Source organism: Yamadazyma tenuis, chromosome 2 (genome assembly GCF_029203305.1).
Source record: "Yamadazyma tenuis chromosome 2, complete sequence".
Classification (NCBI taxonomy): domain Eukaryota; kingdom Fungi; phylum Ascomycota; class Pichiomycetes; order Serinales; family Debaryomycetaceae; genus Yamadazyma; species Yamadazyma tenuis.
The window spans coordinates 1,119,211-1,138,632 of NC_089462.1; the positions used below are offsets into that span (position 1 = coordinate 1,119,211).

At 40.9% G+C, this 19,422-nt stretch overlaps 8 protein-coding genes across 8 annotated transcripts; 4 read left to right on the forward strand and 4 right to left on the reverse strand. All coding sequences in view use genetic code 12, as the record gives it.

The window, feature by feature from the left end:
• Positions 1-2: 2 nt before the first annotated feature.
• Positions 3-2,540, reverse strand: TPK2_1 (cAMP-dependent protein kinase catalytic subunit; the record flags this gene model as incomplete). Its single annotated transcript, XM_066157743.1, has 1 exon — positions 3-2,540. The coding sequence occupies one exon, from the start codon at positions 2,538-2,540 to the stop codon at positions 3-5; it is 2,538 nt and encodes an 845-aa protein (XP_066013840.1).
• A 577-nt stretch (positions 2,541-3,117) lies between these two features.
• Positions 3,118-4,554, forward strand: ubx2 (UBX domain protein Ubx2; the record flags this gene model as incomplete). Its single annotated transcript, XM_006690282.1, has 1 exon — positions 3,118-4,554. The coding sequence occupies one exon, from the start codon at positions 3,118-3,120 to the stop codon at positions 4,552-4,554; it is 1,437 nt and encodes a 478-aa protein (XP_006690345.1).
• A 56-nt stretch (positions 4,555-4,610) lies between these two features.
• Positions 4,611-7,261, reverse strand: PEX3 (peroxin; the record flags this gene model as incomplete). The annotated part of the gene is made up of 2 exons (XM_006689554.2): positions 4,611-5,725; positions 6,061-7,261. 2 exons carry the CDS (start codon positions 7,259-7,261, stop codon positions 4,611-4,613), a joined length of 2,316 nt encoding a protein of 771 aa, XP_006689617.2.
• A 1,179-nt stretch (positions 7,262-8,440) lies between these two features.
• PSN45_001834 (5'/3'-nucleotidase) lies at positions 8,441-9,406 on the forward strand (the record flags this gene model as incomplete). Its single annotated transcript, XM_006690280.1, has 1 exon — positions 8,441-9,406. The coding sequence occupies one exon, from the start codon at positions 8,441-8,443 to the stop codon at positions 9,404-9,406; it is 966 nt and encodes a 321-aa protein (XP_006690343.1).
• Positions 9,407-9,504: 98 nt separating this feature from the next.
• PSN45_001835 (FAD-dependent oxidoreductase) lies at positions 9,505-10,791 on the reverse strand (the record flags this gene model as incomplete). Its single annotated transcript, XM_006689553.2, has 1 exon — positions 9,505-10,791. The coding sequence occupies one exon, from the start codon at positions 10,789-10,791 to the stop codon at positions 9,505-9,507; it is 1,287 nt and encodes a 428-aa protein (XP_006689616.1).
• A 652-nt stretch (positions 10,792-11,443) lies between these two features.
• PSN45_001836 (uncharacterized protein) lies at positions 11,444-13,384 on the forward strand (the record flags this gene model as incomplete). The annotated part of the gene is made up of 2 exons (XM_006689552.2): positions 11,444-11,518; positions 11,576-13,384. The coding sequence occupies 2 exons, from the start codon at positions 11,444-11,446 to the stop codon at positions 13,382-13,384; spliced, it is 1,884 nt and encodes a 627-aa protein (XP_006689615.1).
• A 144-nt stretch (positions 13,385-13,528) lies between these two features.
• Positions 13,529-15,121, reverse strand: PSN45_001837 (uncharacterized protein; the record flags this gene model as incomplete). The annotated part of the gene is made up of 1 exon (XM_006689551.2): positions 13,529-15,121. The coding sequence occupies one exon, from the start codon at positions 15,119-15,121 to the stop codon at positions 13,529-13,531; it is 1,593 nt and encodes a 530-aa protein (XP_006689614.2).
• Positions 15,122-15,454: 333 nt separating this feature from the next.
• On the forward strand, positions 15,455-19,378 carry PSN45_001838 (5-oxoprolinase; the record flags this gene model as incomplete). The annotated part of the gene is made up of 1 exon (XM_006689550.2): positions 15,455-19,378. The coding sequence occupies one exon, from the start codon at positions 15,455-15,457 to the stop codon at positions 19,376-19,378; it is 3,924 nt and encodes a 1,307-aa protein (XP_006689613.1).
• Between the last annotated feature and the right edge of the window lie 44 nt (positions 19,379-19,422).

The window sequence follows — 19,422 nt, forward strand, 5'->3', positions numbered from 1 at the left end:
GGTCAATCCCAGTCGCCCTTGTACCAATCATTGGTATTAGAAACCGATGGGATCTGCTGAAGATTTAACTTCAAGTTACTGAAGTTGCCTTCCAAGTCCTCAAGATTATCATTTAAGTCACTGGCTTGTTTGGACTTTCTCTTTTCCTTATCTTTTCTCTCCATTGAGTGAGACCCTCTTCTAAAAGGAGGGACATACTTGCCATTCGAACTTGAAGATAATATGGCGGAAATGTCGTTGGTCATTGAGACCGGCCGACCAAGATATCCACCATTACTATGGTTACTATTCTGGGAAGTACCATAAATATCCATGGCCGAGTATCTTTTGACATCAGTGCTGGTACCAGCACCAGCACTGGTCGACATGGGCTGGGAGTAGGGGCCAGAGTTGCCATAATAGGGGAACTGGTGGTAGTTCTTATCGATTGGGGTGCTATAAGTGGGTAACTTGAGGCGCTTCTTATCCTTATCCTTATCCTTTTCGGAGCCTTTATCTTTAGGTGTTTCTGATAGTTCAAAATCATCTTCCAAGTGAAATACTTCATCGTAATCACTATTGTCGAGATGTTCATTCAATGGTTGTATGATGGGAGATTGTCTGTAGTTCGGTGACCTCATAAAGGGTGGAACATACTTTTCTGATCCTGGTAAGGCAGCTGAAGGTTGTAATCCTGAAGAACTTAAACCATTCATTTGACCAAACGATTGATAGGAAGTACCCAATTGGATATTTCCATTGGAATTCATGCTCGAAGCAATAACAGCACGGGACTTGGAACTAGAAAAGGAATTTGACTTCCTTCTTTGTTGCATTGGAGTGTTGAAGTTCGAGAAATCGCTTTTGTTTCTGGTATGGTTATTGTTGTTGCTGACATTCGAATGGTAGCTGTTGTTACCATTGGTCTTGTTCTTCTTAGGTCCACTCTTGTAAGAATTCCTATAGTTCTTTTTCCATGTCCTTGGCTTGTTATTAGTCTTCTTCCAGCTACTTAAGCGTTGACTGGTTTTGTCTCTTCCATTGCTGGATTTCTGTTCCTTGTTATCCCCATACTTATTCATGTAATGATTGAAAACAGACTTTGGGGTAAAGAAATCTTCACGATTAAACTTATTGGTATTCTTCTGGGTATTGAACCGGTTGTAGTAACTACTAGACTGGTTGTAGGAAGCCACACCAATAGGCTTACGGGTGTTTCTGAAAAACTTGGACCTCCGGTTGTCGAAGTCATCTATAGGTATTGGTTTCAAGCTTGTGCTGTTAGAAAGTAGCGCATCGGCTCTTTCATTGTAAGGAATCTCATATTTGTCGTCATCCTTAGGTGATTTAGAAATAAGAACTGGACGAGGATGGGGTTCTTGTTTACTGAGAGTGGCATCCGATTTGTCGGTCTCGCCGGTGTCTTCCATGTAGAAGGTAGAATCACCCTCATCGTCAATGTCTTCTTCTTCTTCAACTGCTTCTTCATGACTTGGAGCTTCAACACCAATCTTAATAGATGGTTGTTCAGAAAACTCGGTGTCACTGTCGATAACAGCTTCTGATCCTTGATAAAGAGCATCTTCGTCACTGTAATAGTCATCAAAATCGCTACTACCAAATTCATCATCAATTGTGAAGTAGTTCAAAATCTCCAATTCAGATTTAACAGATCCTAAATCTCTATTTTCTGGGTCAATGTTTAAGCAGTATCTCAACACAGAAAACATATCCCCAGACATAGTGGAGAAAATATCGAACAATGCTTCCCTGTTCCTTGAAAACTGAACAAACCGTTTGTCTGAGTAGTTTGCGACTTCGAAGGGGTTCTTGTGAAACACTAAAGTTAACAAGATAATACCTACAGACCACAAATCGATTTTAGAAGCGTCATATGAACTTAATTCCGGATCAAATAATTCAGGGGCCATGTATCTTTCAGAACCAATGTCAAATTCTGACTTGTCGGATATTATCAAATTGGTGGTTGCCAACCCCCAATCACATAATTTGATTGACCAGTCCTCACTAATTAAAATGTTTTCTGGTTTTAAGTCTCTATGGTAAACCAGGTGGGAATGGCAATAGTCCAAGGCATCAATAACTTGATTGAATACATCCTTCATATCCTTTGGAGTAGATGGACCTTGGCCGTTCTGAATAGCCTCGTATAAATCTCCTCTGCCACAGTATTCTAACACCAAATATGAATCAAAATGATCATATAAGCTAGCAATGTTCGGATGGGAACCCAAGACTTGGTGCACAGCAATCTCCTTAGCTGCTTCTTCATACAAGCCTCTCAAAATCTCCTTCGTGTCCTGACGCTTGGATTGAGGATTCTTATCATGGCGTAATTTTGCTGGTGAAGATGAGGCTCGAGAATGATTTCTCTTCTTGTAGTCCAAGGGATAGATATACTTGACAGCTACTAACCGACTATCCAACTTCGTATCCTTGGCCAAGGTAACAAGCCCGTAAGACCCTTCACTCAAATCGGCAATTTTGGAGTATCGATTCTTCAACAAATCGCCGTTGTTGTAGTGTTCATATTCTTCCATTGTTGAGGTGGTGACAAGAAAATACAAGACCTATGAGTGCAATTTGGATCAGGTTCTCAAGTACCGTGTATAATCCTGTTTCAGGCTGGCCACTTACGAGTAGCAGGAGCGTTGTCGTTTGTGGATGATGTCAAATAAAACCGTTGAACAACCTTGTTCCACAATTAGACTGAGCTGGGATACTTCCAATGAAACTCTGGAACCAACAAGAATTCTCAAACCGTAACTAAAAGATTTGAGTCCTAATTGAAGTCACTAGGACGCTTGAAGTTGTAGATCGACGAAATCAGGTGCCCGAGGTGATGACAACAGTAAAAACTGGTGCAATATGCAAACAAAAGAATGAGTGAACAAAAAACTTAGGCTAGAGCCAACAGGGGTTGTGCTCACAATTTGAACTATTTATGAATGGCACTTGATTGTATAGAAACACCGGAATAATAAGAAAATGCTGTAACTTCACTGAAGATATGACCTTGATCAGGGAACGAAATGGGATCTGGATGTTCGCAGTTTTTGAGCGGAAGCGCCAAATTCGTGCTTTGCCATTGTAATATATCCACAAGCAATTAACCCAATGGATGAATTAATCAGTTCTTTCCTTGATTTCACTGGAACTCTGGATATAGCAGTCGCCCAGCAGTTTTTAGAGGTAGCTGGGAATCAACTTGAGTTAGCCGTTCAGCTTTTTTTGGAATCAAATGCTGCTCCACCTAAACCAGCTGATGACGAAGAGTTGGCACAAAAGCTTCAGCAGGAAGCTTATGGCTCTGGAAGTGATATCGTCAGAGAAGCTGATGCTTCTGTACACCGTCATGAAACATTGGTTGATGGTTATTCTCCTCCGTATACTCAGGCTCCTAGAGCCACAGATATATTTGGTAATGGGAGAATAGGAATCTTCAACCAACGATTTGATGAAGACGAAAACGCTTACTACGAAAGCAGGTACGATGAAGAGGATGATGACTTTGATTTTGAAGAACCTGACTCTGGGAGTGAAGGTGATGAAGACCAAGTAGTGGAACTTGATAGTGATGGAGAAGTGGTGCAATCTAGCACTAGAGAGAGGGGTCCTCCAAGATCAAGGAGGAGAATTAATAGAGCAAACCGCATAAGTGAGTTGACCTCAACCCAAAGGCGATTGGCCAATCTTTTCCGTCCTCCGTTTGATATCATGGAGAAAGTAGATATCGATGCCGCAAAGATGTTAGGAAGGCAACAGAAGAAGTGGATACTTGTCAACATACAAGATGCGACCGAATTTCTGTGTCAAGTATTGAACAGAGACTTTTGGTCAGATCAAAGGGTTAAAAATAGAGTCAAGGAAAGCTTTGTATTCTTGCAATTCCAACACAACTCCCCCAATGGTGAACAATACGTAAATTTCTATCACGTGAATGGGTACCCTCATATTGCAATTTTGGATCCATTGACTGGAGAAAGAGTGCATCGGTTTGTGGAAGGAAATGTTCCTGATGTTGAGGAATGGCTTGAACAGGTGGATTCCTTTTTGAGTAGATTCTCCTTATTCGGTGATAGTAATCCAACAGTGGAACATGAAGTGAAGTTTGACCCCGACGCTTTAACAGAAGAACAACAAATTGAGTATGCTATGAAACAAAGTATGCAGGCCAATGGTGACCCTGATACTGAATCCCATGATAATGCAATTGTGATTGCAGATGAAGAAGAGGAACCCAAAGATTCATTCACTGAGATAACCCCTGTTGATCATAATGTAGACGACACAAGCGACCCAACTACAAGGATCCAGGTACGGTTTCCTAATGGTAAGAGACTTGTGCATAAGTTCAAGTTGGGTGACAAGGTATCGATTATTTACCAATGGTTGAAATTCGTGTTAACCAATGAAGATTGTGGTTTGACTGCAGATGATCGCTTTATCATCACCAACACATCTAATAGAGTAGTCAAATTGATTGAATCGTTGGACTTAACTATAGAAGATGCTGCTTTGAAAAACGCCAGTATTTTGTTAGAGAAGGAATAGACTCCGGTTTGTGTCTCTGCTGTACACTAAATATACATCCAAATTTGTAACTAGTTCTACATATTAAGAGGGAAGCACTCTATGGGAGGCAACAATGGCAATTCCACCTTCTGGTTATCTTCTTCAGTTCTCAAATTTAAGAGCCTGTCATATTCAGTTTGAAGTTCATCTGCCTTAGGCGTTAACGGGAAGTTACCATCGACGCTTGAATCCTTGTCATTAATCAAATCATAATCGTGCCCATCTGAGTCATCAACAATCACCTTGTTTTTGATCATAAATAGATCGTCATTGATTTCGTCGTCACCCAATCCCTGACAAACTGATAGTTTAACTCGCTTGTTGGGGTTGATATAGGGATTGTAATTATTTTGTGAACGGTCAAAACGGTGCTTGTTATTCAAGTTATTTAGCTTGATGTTCGTTAACTCCACACGATTCCTTTTCACAAACTTATTTGCAATATAGTTCCTGGTGTCGGAATTAATGCCTTTTGTGCTTGAAACCAAAGAGTTGTGATAATCATCCCACTGGCTGATTTTATGTTTGCTTGAATTCAATCCTTGTTCTTCCCTCTCTATATCGGCTAACTCTTCGAGACATTTATCAATCAAGTAATATTTGTAATTGATCAAGTTTGATCGGAATTGCTGCCATATTATGATTCGGCTATTTTCCATATGTGTCTTTATCAAGTCAGTTTGTAAACGATTTTCTTCCGATAAAGTGAACAAATCTCTTGCATACCCGGATATTAACTTAGTGAAACTCTCACTGAAAGGAAGAACCTGATCATTTGTTTTTGTCAAATATTTGTCGATATCCATAGGGCTTTGGGTGTTTTTTAATAACCCTTCAATCTCATCATTCAAAGCCTGGTACAGCTTTAAATTAGTCTTTTCGTTTAAACACACGTTTTCTTGACTATACTTAACTGATTCAATGGTCTCTGACTCAAACTGCACGACTTTTGTCCACGCCTTCTCGTTCTCTTTGAACTGCTTGATGTGGTCTCCAAAATTTCCTATCATATAGTTTATTCTGGAAAGACGACCCTTTAAGTAATCTCTGGTAATGTTTCGGAATTCCTTCTGAATCAGGTCTTCCAAGTCCTTCATTTCTCCGTTATTCATGGCAAGTAACTCGACAATTTGACTAGCGTCAAACTGTTCTGAATTCCTCCTCTTTGTAACCAGTTGCAGGTCACTGGAACCAATATTAGAGGGGTTACTTTCAGGTTTTTTTGGACTGCTCTCGAGATTTAGTTCTTGACTACTTCCTGTAGAGTTGTCATAGCTTTTGCTCTCTTGTGAACTCCCTCTGGCAGTGTGTCTTTCAGACATAACGGAGTCGGTGGTGGGTTTATTTTCGCTTTGGCAGCATTTTTTTGCGATATTGCAGAGGGTCGTGTGCGAGTCGGTATGCTGCAGCACAACAAGCTACCACTTCGAGGAATGGGACTCTATTAACCTAAATAATTTTCCTATTCAATATTAGAGTATATACTTGCACTGAAGGCATCAAGGCATTCTAGGTCATTTATATGGTTAATGTAATCGTTACCAGCCAATTCATTATCGTTAATATTCTCGTTACTGTTGGAGGTGGCGGTACTGTTGTTGCAGAGGATTTCACACTGAATTGATAATTGGGCCAACAAATTGGCCAACTTCAAGTTCATGTTACCACTTAATGGAGATAGATTGGAATTCAACGTTTGTAAGCAAGAGTGAACCATTTGAGACAAGTTATTGGCGAAAACATCACTGCTGGTAATAAGGTTGGTTTCGTTTATCAACTTCAAAAATTCGTCATTGTACTCATTGATTAATGATGGGGTTGTGTTGAGTAGCGTCAAGTTTAAATCATCAAAGTTAGGCCAGATCGTGCTTATGACCAATTCTTTATCAGCATTTATGGAGTCAACCGTATCAGCAAGTAAAACTGAAAAGTCGTTCAAGGACATCTCTGTTCTGGCATTGATCAGACGGAACTTGCTTTCAACTTTACTTTCGATTTCATAATTAAGAGCCACCCACCCCTTGTTCAAGAGCCACCAACTAAGACTCAAATAGCTCTGTTCAATCAAGTAAATCTCGTTATTGTCTACCGAATCTGGCTTGGATCCATTGGTCATCAAAATGGCACTTTGCAAGTAAGACTTTCTGGCCAAGATATTCAATTGTAAACGAGTTAAGAGCAACAATGAGGAAATGGAGTAAATTAATGTCAAGAATCTAGTAACAGTTTTGATCTTTAACAACCGCCATAATTCGGTCTTGGACTTATTCAAATACAAAGACAAATCGTTATCATTGGCATTGGAGTGTAAAATCAAATTGTCGGTGGTTAATAAGCTGTCACTGATTTCCTTGGGGATAGAGCTTGAGGAGGCGCTCAAGTTGGATTTCTTTAATTTCAACGCTTTGGTGATCATCTCAGTTGGCGAGTTATCGATGATTGGTGGAACCAATACCGGCAAGAGAGCGATCAACGTGTAGTAACAGTCATTTTGAGTTTGGATGAATCTTCTCTTAATCTGTTCTTTGATAAATAACTCTTGCCTGAGGGAATCCTGAAAGCTTCTGAGTTTCTTGACAACAAAATGATTAATCAAATAGTATAATGAGACAGAAAGTGTAGATGCGATTATTATCTTACGCTTGTTTCGATTGAAGAAGCCACTTAAGGACGAAAAAATTGCCATGACTTAAAGTTATTTAATCTGGGGTATAACTTTTTGACTTGAGTTTCGTTGGCGTTGATTGTTTCCGCGGCGCACGTCTTTTCATGTGCGCGCAGGCATGACACAAAGAGGGGCCGATCTTGCGGTATCGCTGGCGAGCATTTAGGGCGGCCAGCCGGGCAGCTGGCACCAATTTCGTTCTAGCTCCTTGGGAAAAGCATATCAACAGTATAAACTTGTAATTGAGCAAACAAGATGGTTTGCACGATATTGCTGATTTAAAGTAAAAAATTACTTATTTGTTAACAAGAAAAACCTTGACTTGTAAATTGTAACACCTTCTTCAACTTTTGCAAATTTTATAAAATTCATTAAATGAAAGTTAAGATCTCCTGTTCCAAGCTCTCACCATTCTGATATTCTCAACACAGCAGTGCATATAGGATTGAATAACTCAATTGACAACCTGTGTACCGGAGAGTGTTACCAAAAGAACTCAACGGTATCAGCCTCCTAAACAAGCAGAAGCCGTTTTGTGTCATAAAATTAACGATCCCCTTTCCCCGATATTCAGTACATTGCTTCGTTTATCAAGATCCAGTAACAATAGTCTTACTGGGTGTAAATGGTTCACTCGTATACTTTTCTTTAGGAAACGAGGCACATGTGCCAACTGGGTGAACGGGATTTGGACTTCGGCATAACTTCGGGTTGTTACGAGAACATATCCTTTGAACAATAGAAGTATAATAGGGGAGAACTATAACCCCCTTTACCCAATTAAGTAGAGGTATGGTCTAACGTGGTTAGGTGGATTTTTAGGCTTAGCCCATGTGGCCAGGCTAGGTACAGGTCTGGGATTTTTGAATTGATGAAAAAACTGTGTTTCAAAGCAATTGTAGAGTCCATCACTTCAATTCCCTTGGTCTATGAACCTTCAGTGCTTTGAACAACCCCAAATGGGTAGGTGTCACCGGTTTAAGCAAGTCATTCCAGCTGCCATGAGAAAAGATTTACGTTTTGACAGAACGGGGGAATATACAGGACCGTAATTCACTTTCAGATTGCAGCATTTCACCTCATAACTTTACCACGTTGGGCAGATGTCTCATCTCCGACACCTATTATTTCGAAATGGCAGAAACTATAAATATGCATCCATATCCCACATGATTGACACATTTATCAAAATCAAGAACAATGCATTTTACCACATTCTTCTTCTTGTTATCGGCAGTGTTCGCCAAGAATATCTTGATGTCTAACGATGATGGTTTCGCAGCAACAAATATTAGAGCCCTTTACAGAGACTTGAAAGCTGATGGTCACAATGTTATCATGGTAGCTCCAGTTTCCCAGAGATCCGGATGGGGTGGGAAGTTCGATGTTCCTTACACCAAGGACTTGTTGACCGATGGTGAATTTGGTTACAGAGTTAAGGGAGACCCTGCTTGGGGATACGAGCCCGATGACATGAACATCTGGTACTTCAACGGGACCCCAGCATCTTGCGTTTCTTTCGGGTTGGAATACGTGATTCCAAAGTACTTCAGCAACTTCACCGTTGACTTGGTTGTCAACGGTCCTAATGAAGGTTTGAACTTGGGTCCAGGTACTTACACTGGCTCTGGTACTATTGGTGCCACTTACAATTCGGTTTACCACGGTCTTCCAGCCATCGCAATTTCTGCTTCCAATAGCAACAACTCCTTCTATAAGGACTCTTTGGATGACGACCCAACCAACCCAGCCAACATCAATTCCAAGGTGTCGGTTAAGTTGATTGACGAACTCTTCAAAGCCCAAGGTGACAATTCCAGAGTGTTACCATTAGGCGTGGGTTTGAACGTTAACATTCCATTGGTTGGTTCTCAATCCGTCAACGGAAGCTGTACCTCTCCCAAATTTGTTTTCAGCAGAATTACTGGTTTGGACTCTGATGTCTCCAAGATTACCTACAACGAAACCACCGGTTTGGTTGGAACCACCTACGTCTATGAAGAAGCCTTAAGAACCTGTTACAATGGTGACTGTTCTTTGCCATCTGAAGCTGCTGTGTCGCAAGAATGGAACTGTTCCACTGCTGTATCTGTTTTCCAGATTGACTACGATGCTACTTTGGTGTTACAGAGCCAAGTCCAGGGATTGCTACACGAACTTTTCTAGATAGATACCCAAATTACCTAAAAGTTTCCTTTGTTTCCGTTAAACTTTCGAATATTGTAGTTTAATAAAATCTTATTGTCTATTAGTTCTATAAACCCTCACAATTTGGATTTGATGAATTTGATTTCCTCCAAGTTGTAATGAGGCCTTGGGAATCTACTCTTTGTATTAGCACCATTATCAAAAGATGGATTGGATCTCCACTTCCAGGTCTCAGACAAATCAGCAGGCAACGCACCGTTGACCTTTTGGGAAATATACTTTCCAATCGTTGGCAAAAACTTGAAAGCATGACTCGAATCACCAGTAGCTACGATAACGTCTTTGTAGTATGGGCACTCATCGATGAGAAAATAAGAGTCACACGAGTCTGCAATCCAACAAACTTTGGAATCCACTAATTCGTGGTCTGCGAGCTCAGGTACTACCAAATTCAAAAGCACTTTAATATCTTTCTCGTGTCCCAATGGAAATGTTTCGTTGGGGTGATCCACGGTGTATCTTGGAGCTCTTAATTTGTTTCCAGCTTCGAATGGGTGATCAATTTCAGCCCAAGCATCACATGTAGTAACTCCGATCTTGATCACATGATCAACCTTGTCAGGAGGGAAGAAATAACCATACTCGGCGCTGAAGAAAATAGGCATATCCTTGTATTTTTCATATTCAGCATCTGTTAACTTGATGTGGGTGACAAAGGTTCCAAATACTTTTGTCTGGTTGTCCAATGGAATAATCAAACCAGTGCTGGCACCGGCAGTAACAACTATTTTTTTAGCCGTGAAAATCTTACCAGATTTTACTCTTACCTCATTACTTTTGATGCTAACAGCTCTTCCATCGTCACCAAACACAAATTGAGCACCGGATGTGGTGGCTCGTTCATATACAGCTTTCAAAGCATCGGCGGACAACCCGGTTCCACAATCAGCATTATAAGTAGAGTTAAACTTAGCAGGAAGATTATTCTTCTTAAAGTGACTAATGGTATCAGCAACTTGTTTAGGAGTAGTAAGCTTTTCGAAGCTTTGCGTCACTCCAAGTTTGGCCAAAATTTCAAGACTTTTGTTTTCATATTGGCTTCTAATTGAGGTGCTATCACCAGGGGTTAATGTCAATCTGCCACTTTTCACGAAATAAGGTTTATATAGTTCATCATTTTCCCAGCATCTTAAAGCTTCAACCGCCAACTTGGCAGATAATTCATCAGGATATTCCACACGAATGATCTTATTGTAATCCTTAGCAGCCGATAATTCAGAAGGTACTGGATAAGCATCAAGTCCAAGCACTTTATGACCCTGCTTGGATAACTCCAAACAGGTCAGAAGGCCAAAGACTCCACATCCAACCACCAACACATCATAATCGTAATCGTCACTCATGGGTTATGTCCTACGTAATGCCAACCACAAGGTTATATAGGTGAAAAGATGGGTGCGTACACTAATTCAAGTCCAAAGTGGTGCAACCTGAAAGTTGCGATAAGATCTGTCGGGAACGCCGCATTCAAACGCGCGGTCGGGATGTCCGACAAAAACCTAATAATCCAGCGGAAATGGAAGTCGATAGTCGGAGTTCAGTAATTGGCTACTCCAGCTACGATTACCCTCAACGAGACCAAGGTTTCGGGCTTATCTTGGGCGCCTAAAAAATCTAATCAGTCTTATCTAGAGGAGTTCCAGATAGTGGTTTGAACAATGACGACGGAGAAGAGTTGTACTTCGTTGTGGAGTCAGGCATTTTTTCATACATCTGACACGCCTTAAAAGCCAGCTGCAAATTTAACGTCGTATTCCAAGTTTCTAGTTTTCGGGTACGCAGAAGAGGCAAGTATCACCTTATGATATATACATCGGTTCTTGGAATGCTGTAGGGGAACAATATTGATTCTGATCTGGTAATATCTCGGCTCTTACGTATTACATCCTTTTATATATCTTATCAGATCGTGTGCGCGGCCTGCATCTCTCTCCATTCGGTGACTTTTTTGGAGTGGGCATCATATAATTTACTTTCAAGAGTATTTCGCATACAATGGAACCTGAAGGGCAGACTAAAAAGCGTAGAGTGTTAGCTGCTTGTGTCAAGTGTAAACTGAGAAAGAAAAAAGTATGTGAATTTGCGGCTTGATGCATTATCATATCTCTATTTACTAACGGCTTATAGTGTGATGGGAAGCTTCCTTCCTGTTCGGTATGTCAGTCCTTGGGAATACCCTGTGTGTACTCGGAAACGAACCTCCAAGTATATCAAACTAGTATGATTCAGCAGATCGACAAGATAAATCAACTCGAGGACCTGATGAGAAGTTTGAACGAAGAGTTAGCGATGTTGAAATCAGGCATTTTGAACTCTCAAGTTAACGAGTCTACAAACTACCAGGAAAAGCTACAGGCACAAGCATTCGTGGATCCTTTGTTGGCTCTTGTAAAGCATCCTCCCAGCGAAAGCTTGTACATTGGGCCATCTGCTGTTATCTCTAAAGTTCATGCCATTCGGAAGATTCTCACCAATGACAAGGATATCATCAAGAATCCATTGTACCAAATCAAACACAAGCCCATTGAAGAGGTACGTGAATATCCCCCCGCAAAGGGCACAGAAGACTTATTTGTTGAATGTTATTTGACATTTTCTAGAAACAGATACCATTTCATTGAAAAATCAGATGTCACAAAGATATTCAGTAAGACACCCTTGACAAGAGACAAGTGGGAAACATTTGTGACCTATATTGTTTTGGCCAATGGGTGTAGGATGGCAGAATTGGCCAAATTAGCCATGCTGCCCTCTCCAAAATTCTATTTTGAAAAGGCGTTTGAGATGCTTGGTCAGCTACCAGTTTTGAATCCAATGCAACAGATCCAAGTTTGTATGTCCCTTGCGTTGTATCTACATTACAGCTATGATTATCTCAACCCATTTGTCATGAATGTATGGGAGCTTTCCGGGATGGCCATAAGAAAAATGGTTCAATTGGGTTATCATAAAGCCAGACCCATAGATTTGAAAACATGTATACAAGTGGAGCTTGAAAAGAGACTCTTTTGGTCTGTGTATGCGTTTGACCGACTTCTTACTCTTTCTTTGGGTCGTCCAGCTTCCCTTCCTGATTCAGAAATAGAAGTACCCTTCCCATTGAGTCTCGAGAGTGTGGATGAATTCTCAAATGAACTAATACTTCAATGGCAACAACAACAAGAATCGGAAGCTGACTTTAAGCTTCCTGTAACTTCTATAACATACCTCGTTGAAACATGCCGAGTCAGGGCCATTGAGAGCAGGATTAATAATTTTGCCTATGGGGAAAAATCACAGGATCAGGAAGATTTCAATACGATAAACAACTCATTGGAAGCGTGGATTTCCAACGTTCCATCTAGAAAGGAGTTTAGTGAAGGATTAAGAAACGAAGTGCCGTTTGACTACTTGCTTCTTCTATACCACAGAGCCAAGTTGTTCTTGCTATTACCCAAGATTACATCTTCGGTAAAGACTGATGTTGCAAACAGACACTCAATATTGTTGCAGACACTAACAGCTTCAGGAGGCATTTGTAAGGCATTCAAGAAGATTCAAAGGGACTCCATTTTTGGATTCAGTACGTTTTCTTTGCACACGATTTTCTTGGCCGGTGTGACATTAATATACTGTATTTGGGCAATGGAAAGACCTCCATACATTAAAGCTCACAACGATTTGAGGGCATGTTCCAATCTTCTCTATTCTTTCTCCGAAAGAGCCAGTGAAGCAGAAATATATCGGGTGTTGTTCGAAAACTTGGCTGAAAGCATCTTGTACAATGCTGATGTTGAAGAGCCAACACACGAAGAAGAACAGTTGAGCAACGATAACTTGGATATACAGCTTATAACAGAAGACTTGTTTGATGATAGTAGACTTGATCTCAACTTCACATTTGACGAGGATTTCTGGACGAAGTTAGATTCAAAACTCACTACTAAGCTAACGTGAATTATCTTGTTTTGTGTATTGAATATTTAATAGATACATATTGGAAAGTTGGCTACACACCAGGGAACTTGAGGTTGATTCACCTCTTGTACCCTATGAAGAATTGAAATCGCATGTTCTATCAAAGACAGGGACTAGATCTAATCACCAGGTGTATCTGAAATCTTTGTTTTCTCTATCAGTCATGTCAATAAAAGCTGAATTTTCAACCTTCTTGTAGGCGTCTCCCAAAGCATCTCTTTCACTATCTCTTTTTTTGTTGACGGAATAGTTGTAGTACCCAAGGATTGCAATAGTGAACATAGCACCAATGTAGAATCCCACTAAACAGTATTTAGCGGTTGGGTAGTTTGGAGCTTCAGATGCAAGGAATGTTTGTGGACCCACAGCAGAAGAGAAACAGAATCCAACCAAATAAATACCGTTACAAACGACTTTTTTGGTTCTTCCAGCGATATCAGCAGATAAACCAGTAAGAGCTGTGACCATGGAAATTGGCGAGAAACCAATGAGATAGAAACCGGCCAAAGCAGCGTACTTATTCTTGGAAAAACATAACATACACCCACCCATCAAGGCGAAGCAAAGACCGATTAAAGCAACAATTGTTGGGTGTTTAATCAACCTTTTGGAGTTGAGGATACCGATTAGAGACAATCCAAAGAGTTGAACCACCCCAGTTGGAGCTTTCATCAACAATGCCTTTTCAGTATCAAATTCAAATTCTGTATTCAACAAAATGGATCCATAAGCAGTGATACCCGAGTTAGGAAGTTCAATACAAATTGCAAGCATGGCAAACAAGTAAGCTCTTGGTTCCAAAAATGCTTCTTTAACCTGATGCCATTTAAAATCTTTGGTACCAAACCCTTGTTCATTATCTCTGATCCTTTCTACTGTCAACAACTTATCCTCTTCACTTAACCACCAGGCTTGTGTCGGAAGATCTGGAACAACCAAAACCATTGCCACTGCCAACACCATAGTGACTACTCCAAGAATCAAAAAAAGAGATCTCCATGAGGTCAAAACCCAGTTGGTAGCATCCTTTTCAATTCCATAAGCTACCACCGACCCGAGAATGTTACCAAAACCAGTTCCAGCGTAGATAAATGCCATCCTCTTGAACTGTTCATCCTTACGGTAGAAGTTGTTACCCATCAAAGACAATCCGGTAAGAAGGGGAGCTTCAAAGATACCGAGAAAAAGACGACATACCATAATGGCTGGGTATGTGAACACTGCAGCATGCATAGCCAATACAAATCCCCAAAGGAAAATATAGGCACATAATGTCTTCACCAATGGGAATTTTTGCAAGGTCCAAGAACCAGGGAAAGCCCAAGCTAAATAAGCAATGTAGAAACCAGTGGTAAGCCAACTGTACATGGTACCTACCATGGGACCAATATCTTTAACACCCATAATAGCCGAATAACCAAGGGTACTACGATCCATAAACTGAACCCCATACATAACTGTCATAAATGGCAAGACAATCATGTCAACTTTTCTAAGAATACGTTTTTCAGCTTCAGGCGTCAATACCATATCCTTGGTAATATCAGCATATTTCATGGCGAAATCGACCTTTTTGAGGTTAACAGCCTCTTGCTCTTCTAAAGAAAAGGCTTCCACAGTAACACCTCCATTTTTTTCATTCGAATCTGATACTCCCATGTTGGTAGAACTAGAGTCAGAAGTTGCAACTACAGAGGAAATAATTTTGTCACTCATAATGGGGAGATGTAGTTTACCAGCCAGAACTATTATAAATATTTATCCATATGGAAAATCTGCTTCTTAAATGTTTCTACTTTGTGCCGGCATCAACCGTTTTTCGCGATCGCCTTCAGGCACTTATCTGACTTCTGCTAATTTAGGCAGGATGCAGATCTGCCATCTTTTGTCGGAGAAAGCGCTTTCGCAGTTCCCGACCTTATCTAGAAACTTTCCTGTTTGGTCAGTCGGAGATTCCGTAGGTATGAGGTATTCGATAAATGGCTTCTAAGGTGATTGAATCATATATAGCTTTTAAAACCTCTTACCTAATAACTCAAGAATTCTACCATGACAGTGGGTAACATTAAAATTGCTATTGATCGTGGTGGAACGTTCACCGACGTGTTGGCCATCATTCCAGGTCAGCCTGATTTCATGTTCAAGTTACTTTCAGTAGATCCAAGCAACTACAAGGATGCTAATATCGAAGGTATCAGAAGGGTTTTAGAACACATCCAGAACAGAAAAATAAGCAAGGGAGAACTATTGGACACTAGTTGCATTTCTTCCATCCGATTGGGAACAACGGTTGCAACCAATGCATTGTTAGAAAGAAAAGGGGAAAGAATGGCATTTCTTGTCACCAAAGGTTTCAAGGACTTGTTGAAAATTGGTGACCAGACCAGACCAGATTTGTTTGCTTTGAGGATTATCAAGCCTGAGCCATTGTATGAAGAGGTGGTTGAAATCGACGAAAAAGTCACGATTCCAGGAGCTACTGAAGATCCTGAAAGAGTGAACTTTTCATCCAAAGTGGATGGTAAGGAATACATCCTCGGGGCCAGTAGGGATGTATTTAAGGTATTGAAAGATCTTGATGAAAGTGATTCAAGACTTAAATTGGAACAATTAAGGGCTAAAGGTATCAAGTCAGTTGCCATTTGTTTAGTCCATGGATACAGTTTTCAAGATCACGAAAGAAAGTTGAAGCAGATTGCTGAGGAAGTAGGATTCGAACATATTTCTGTTTCACATGAGCTTATACCTATGATCAGTGCCATCCCTAGAGCCCAATCAACTGTTTGTGACGGTTACCTTACACCGGTAGTGAAAGAGTATATTCAAAATCTTCTCGCAGGTTTTGCAAAGGGAACAGAGAACACTACCAGAATTGAATTCATGCAATCTGATGGTGGTTTATGTTCTTGGAAGGGGTTCACTGGGTTAAAGGCTTTACTCTCTGGACCTGCTGGTGGTGTTGTCGGTGAAGCCGAAACATGTTACGATGAAGACGAAGGAACCCCAATCGTGGGTTTTGATATGGGTGGAACTTCAACAGATGTCTCCAGGTACGCTGGGAACTACGAATTAGTATTCAAGAGCACCACTGCGGGTGTTCAAATTGCTGCTCCTCAATTAGATATCAACACGGTTGCGGCTGGTGGTGGATCCATTTTGACTTATAGACACGGGGTGTTCAAAGTTGGACCTGAATCAGCTGGTGCCCATCCAGGTCCTGCTTGTTATCGAAAAGGTGGCCCATTAACCATCACCGATGCCAACTTGATAACCGGGAGAATCTTGCCCCAGTTTTTCCCCAAGATCTTTGGTCCTACTGAAGACCAGCCTTTGGACTTTGATATTGTCGAGGAAAAGTTTAAACAGTTGACCAAACAGATCAACCAAGAAAACCCCGATAAACAATTAACTCCTTACGAAGTTGCGTTGGGGTTCTTGAAAGTGGCTAACTTTTCCATGGCCAAACCGATAAGAGTCTTAACTGATTCCAGAGGGTTTGATGTTTCCAGTCATAACCTTGCTTCTTTTGGAGGTGCTGGAGGTCAGCATGCTGTGTCTATTGCCCAAATCTTGAAAATGAAGAGAGTAGTCATCCACAGATATTCCTCCGTTTTGTCTGCTTATGGTATTGCTTTGGCCGATGTTGTGCAAGAGAATCAAAAACCTTGTCACGAAAAGTACACGGAACAGAGTAGAGACCAGCTTTTGATCGATTGCGAGAACTTAGTTACCACTGTCAAAGCTAAGTTGATAGAACAGTCGATCGAGGAGAATAGCATTGACGTGGAGATCTTCTTCAATATGGGATACGCTGGTTCTGATACATTTTTGATGATTTCGCAGCCAAAGGATGGCAATTTCTACAAATCATTTACTGAAGTGCATGAACGGGAATTCTCTTTTGTGGACCGGGAAAGAGATGTGATTGTCCATGATATTCGTGTTAGAGCCTCTGGTAGCTTGTCCAAAATTAAGGAAATTTCCCCATACAAGGATTTGGCATCTTTAGAGGCTTCTGGTAGAATCACTGCCATTGAACGGGGGATCGAAGTTGCAACCACTAAAATCCACTTTGATGAAGGTGTTTTAGACACCGAGATATTTCAATTGAGTGATATCCCAGTGGGTTCTCTTGTAGCTGGACCAGCATTGATTTTAGATACAACCCAAACCATCTTGGTAACTCCAGCTTCCAAGGCCACTATTTTGAATCGACACATTCTTGTGGACTTGGAAGAGGGTGGGCATTCCCAATTTTCCACAGACTACGTTGACCCAATTCTTTTGTCAGTTTTTGCCAATAGATTCACCTCAATTGCCGAAGACATGGGGAGAACCTTACAAAAGATCAGCATCAGTGCCAATATCAAAGAAAGACTCGACTTTTCTTGTGCACTTTTTGATGAAGAAGGTGATTTAGTAGCTAACGCTCCTCATGTACCTGTTCACTTGGGATCTATGTCTAATAGTATTAGATATGCTAAAAAGTACTGGGCAGAGAACATTCATCCCGGTGATATCTTAGCTACTAACCACCCTATTGCTGGTGGAACTCATTTGCCAGATATCACGTTGATTTCTCCCGTTTTCATTAATGGTAAGATTGTATTCTTTACAGCTTCTAGGGCCCATCATGCTGAGATTGGTGGTTCAGTTCCAGGTTCATGTGCTGCTGATGCTACTTCTCTTTACGAAGAAGGTGCCCAGTTCGTTGCATGGAAGATTGTTAGTAATGGGAAGTTCGATTATGATGGTGTACAAAAACACTTTATTGACGAACCCGCTCAATACCCAGGCTGCTCTGGGAGTAGAAAAATCGAAGATAACATTTCAGACTTGAAGGCACAAATTGCTTCCAACCAAAGAGGGGTCAACTTGTTGCTTGAGCTCTTCAAAGAGTATGGTACTGAAACGGTTTTATTCTACATGAAGGGTGTTGAAAACACTGCTGAAAATGCCGTAAGAAGTTTCTTGAGGAGAGTTGCTATTGAAAAGAAGGGCTTGCTTCCGTTGAAGGCAGAAGAGATCTTGGATGATGGTTCTAAGATTACTGTTAGTATCGATATCAAGGAAGATGGTTCTGCAGTCTACGATTTCACTGGAACTAGTGAAGAAGCTTTCAACTGTGGTAACGCTCCAATTGCAATTACTTATGCTTGTATTATTTACTGCTTGCGTTTGATGGTGAACTCGGACATTCCATTGAACGAGGGATGTCTTAAGCCCATCACTCCAATCATTCCAGAAGGAAGTCTTTTGAATCCTTCACCATACGCAGCAGTTTCGGCTGCGAACTCTGCAACTGCCCAAAGATTAACTGATACTATCTTAAAAGCATATGAGATATCTGGAGCTTGTTCTGGTTCGAACAACACCTTGGCCTTTGGTAAAGGTGGAATTGAAGCTGGTGTCATGAAACAAGGATTTGCTATGGTCGAAACCATTGGTGGCGGTATTGGTGCTATTGATGGGTACGACGGATTTTCCGGTGTTCAATGTCATATGACCAATACCAAGATTACTGATCCTGAAGTGTTGGAATTGAGATACCCGGTTGTACTTCACGAGTTTAGTATTAGAGAGAATTCGGGTGGCGATGGTAAGTACAAAGGAGGTGATGGCTTGGAAAGACTTTATGAGTTTACTTCTCCCTTGTCATGCACCATGAGAACCCAAAGAAGGGTGAACGCTCCTTACGGTATGAAAGGTGGAAAAGAAGCTCTTAGAGGTGAAAACAGATTGGGAAGAAGGAGAGACAACAAAGTACAATGGATCTTACTTCCTTCATTTGCTCAGTTTAAAGTTGAAGCAGGTGACTTTGTCAGAATTAGAACACCTGGTGGAGGTGGGTTTGGTGCTCCAGAAGAAGTATCTCTGGTTACGACTTCAAAAGGTCCAACTCCTAAGGTCCATATTCCTCTAGCTGGAGGAACCATTACCCAATTGACTAATCTCAGCAACAGTTCTCAATAGATAATTCAAATATATATCATCATTTATGAATGGTACTAGAACAA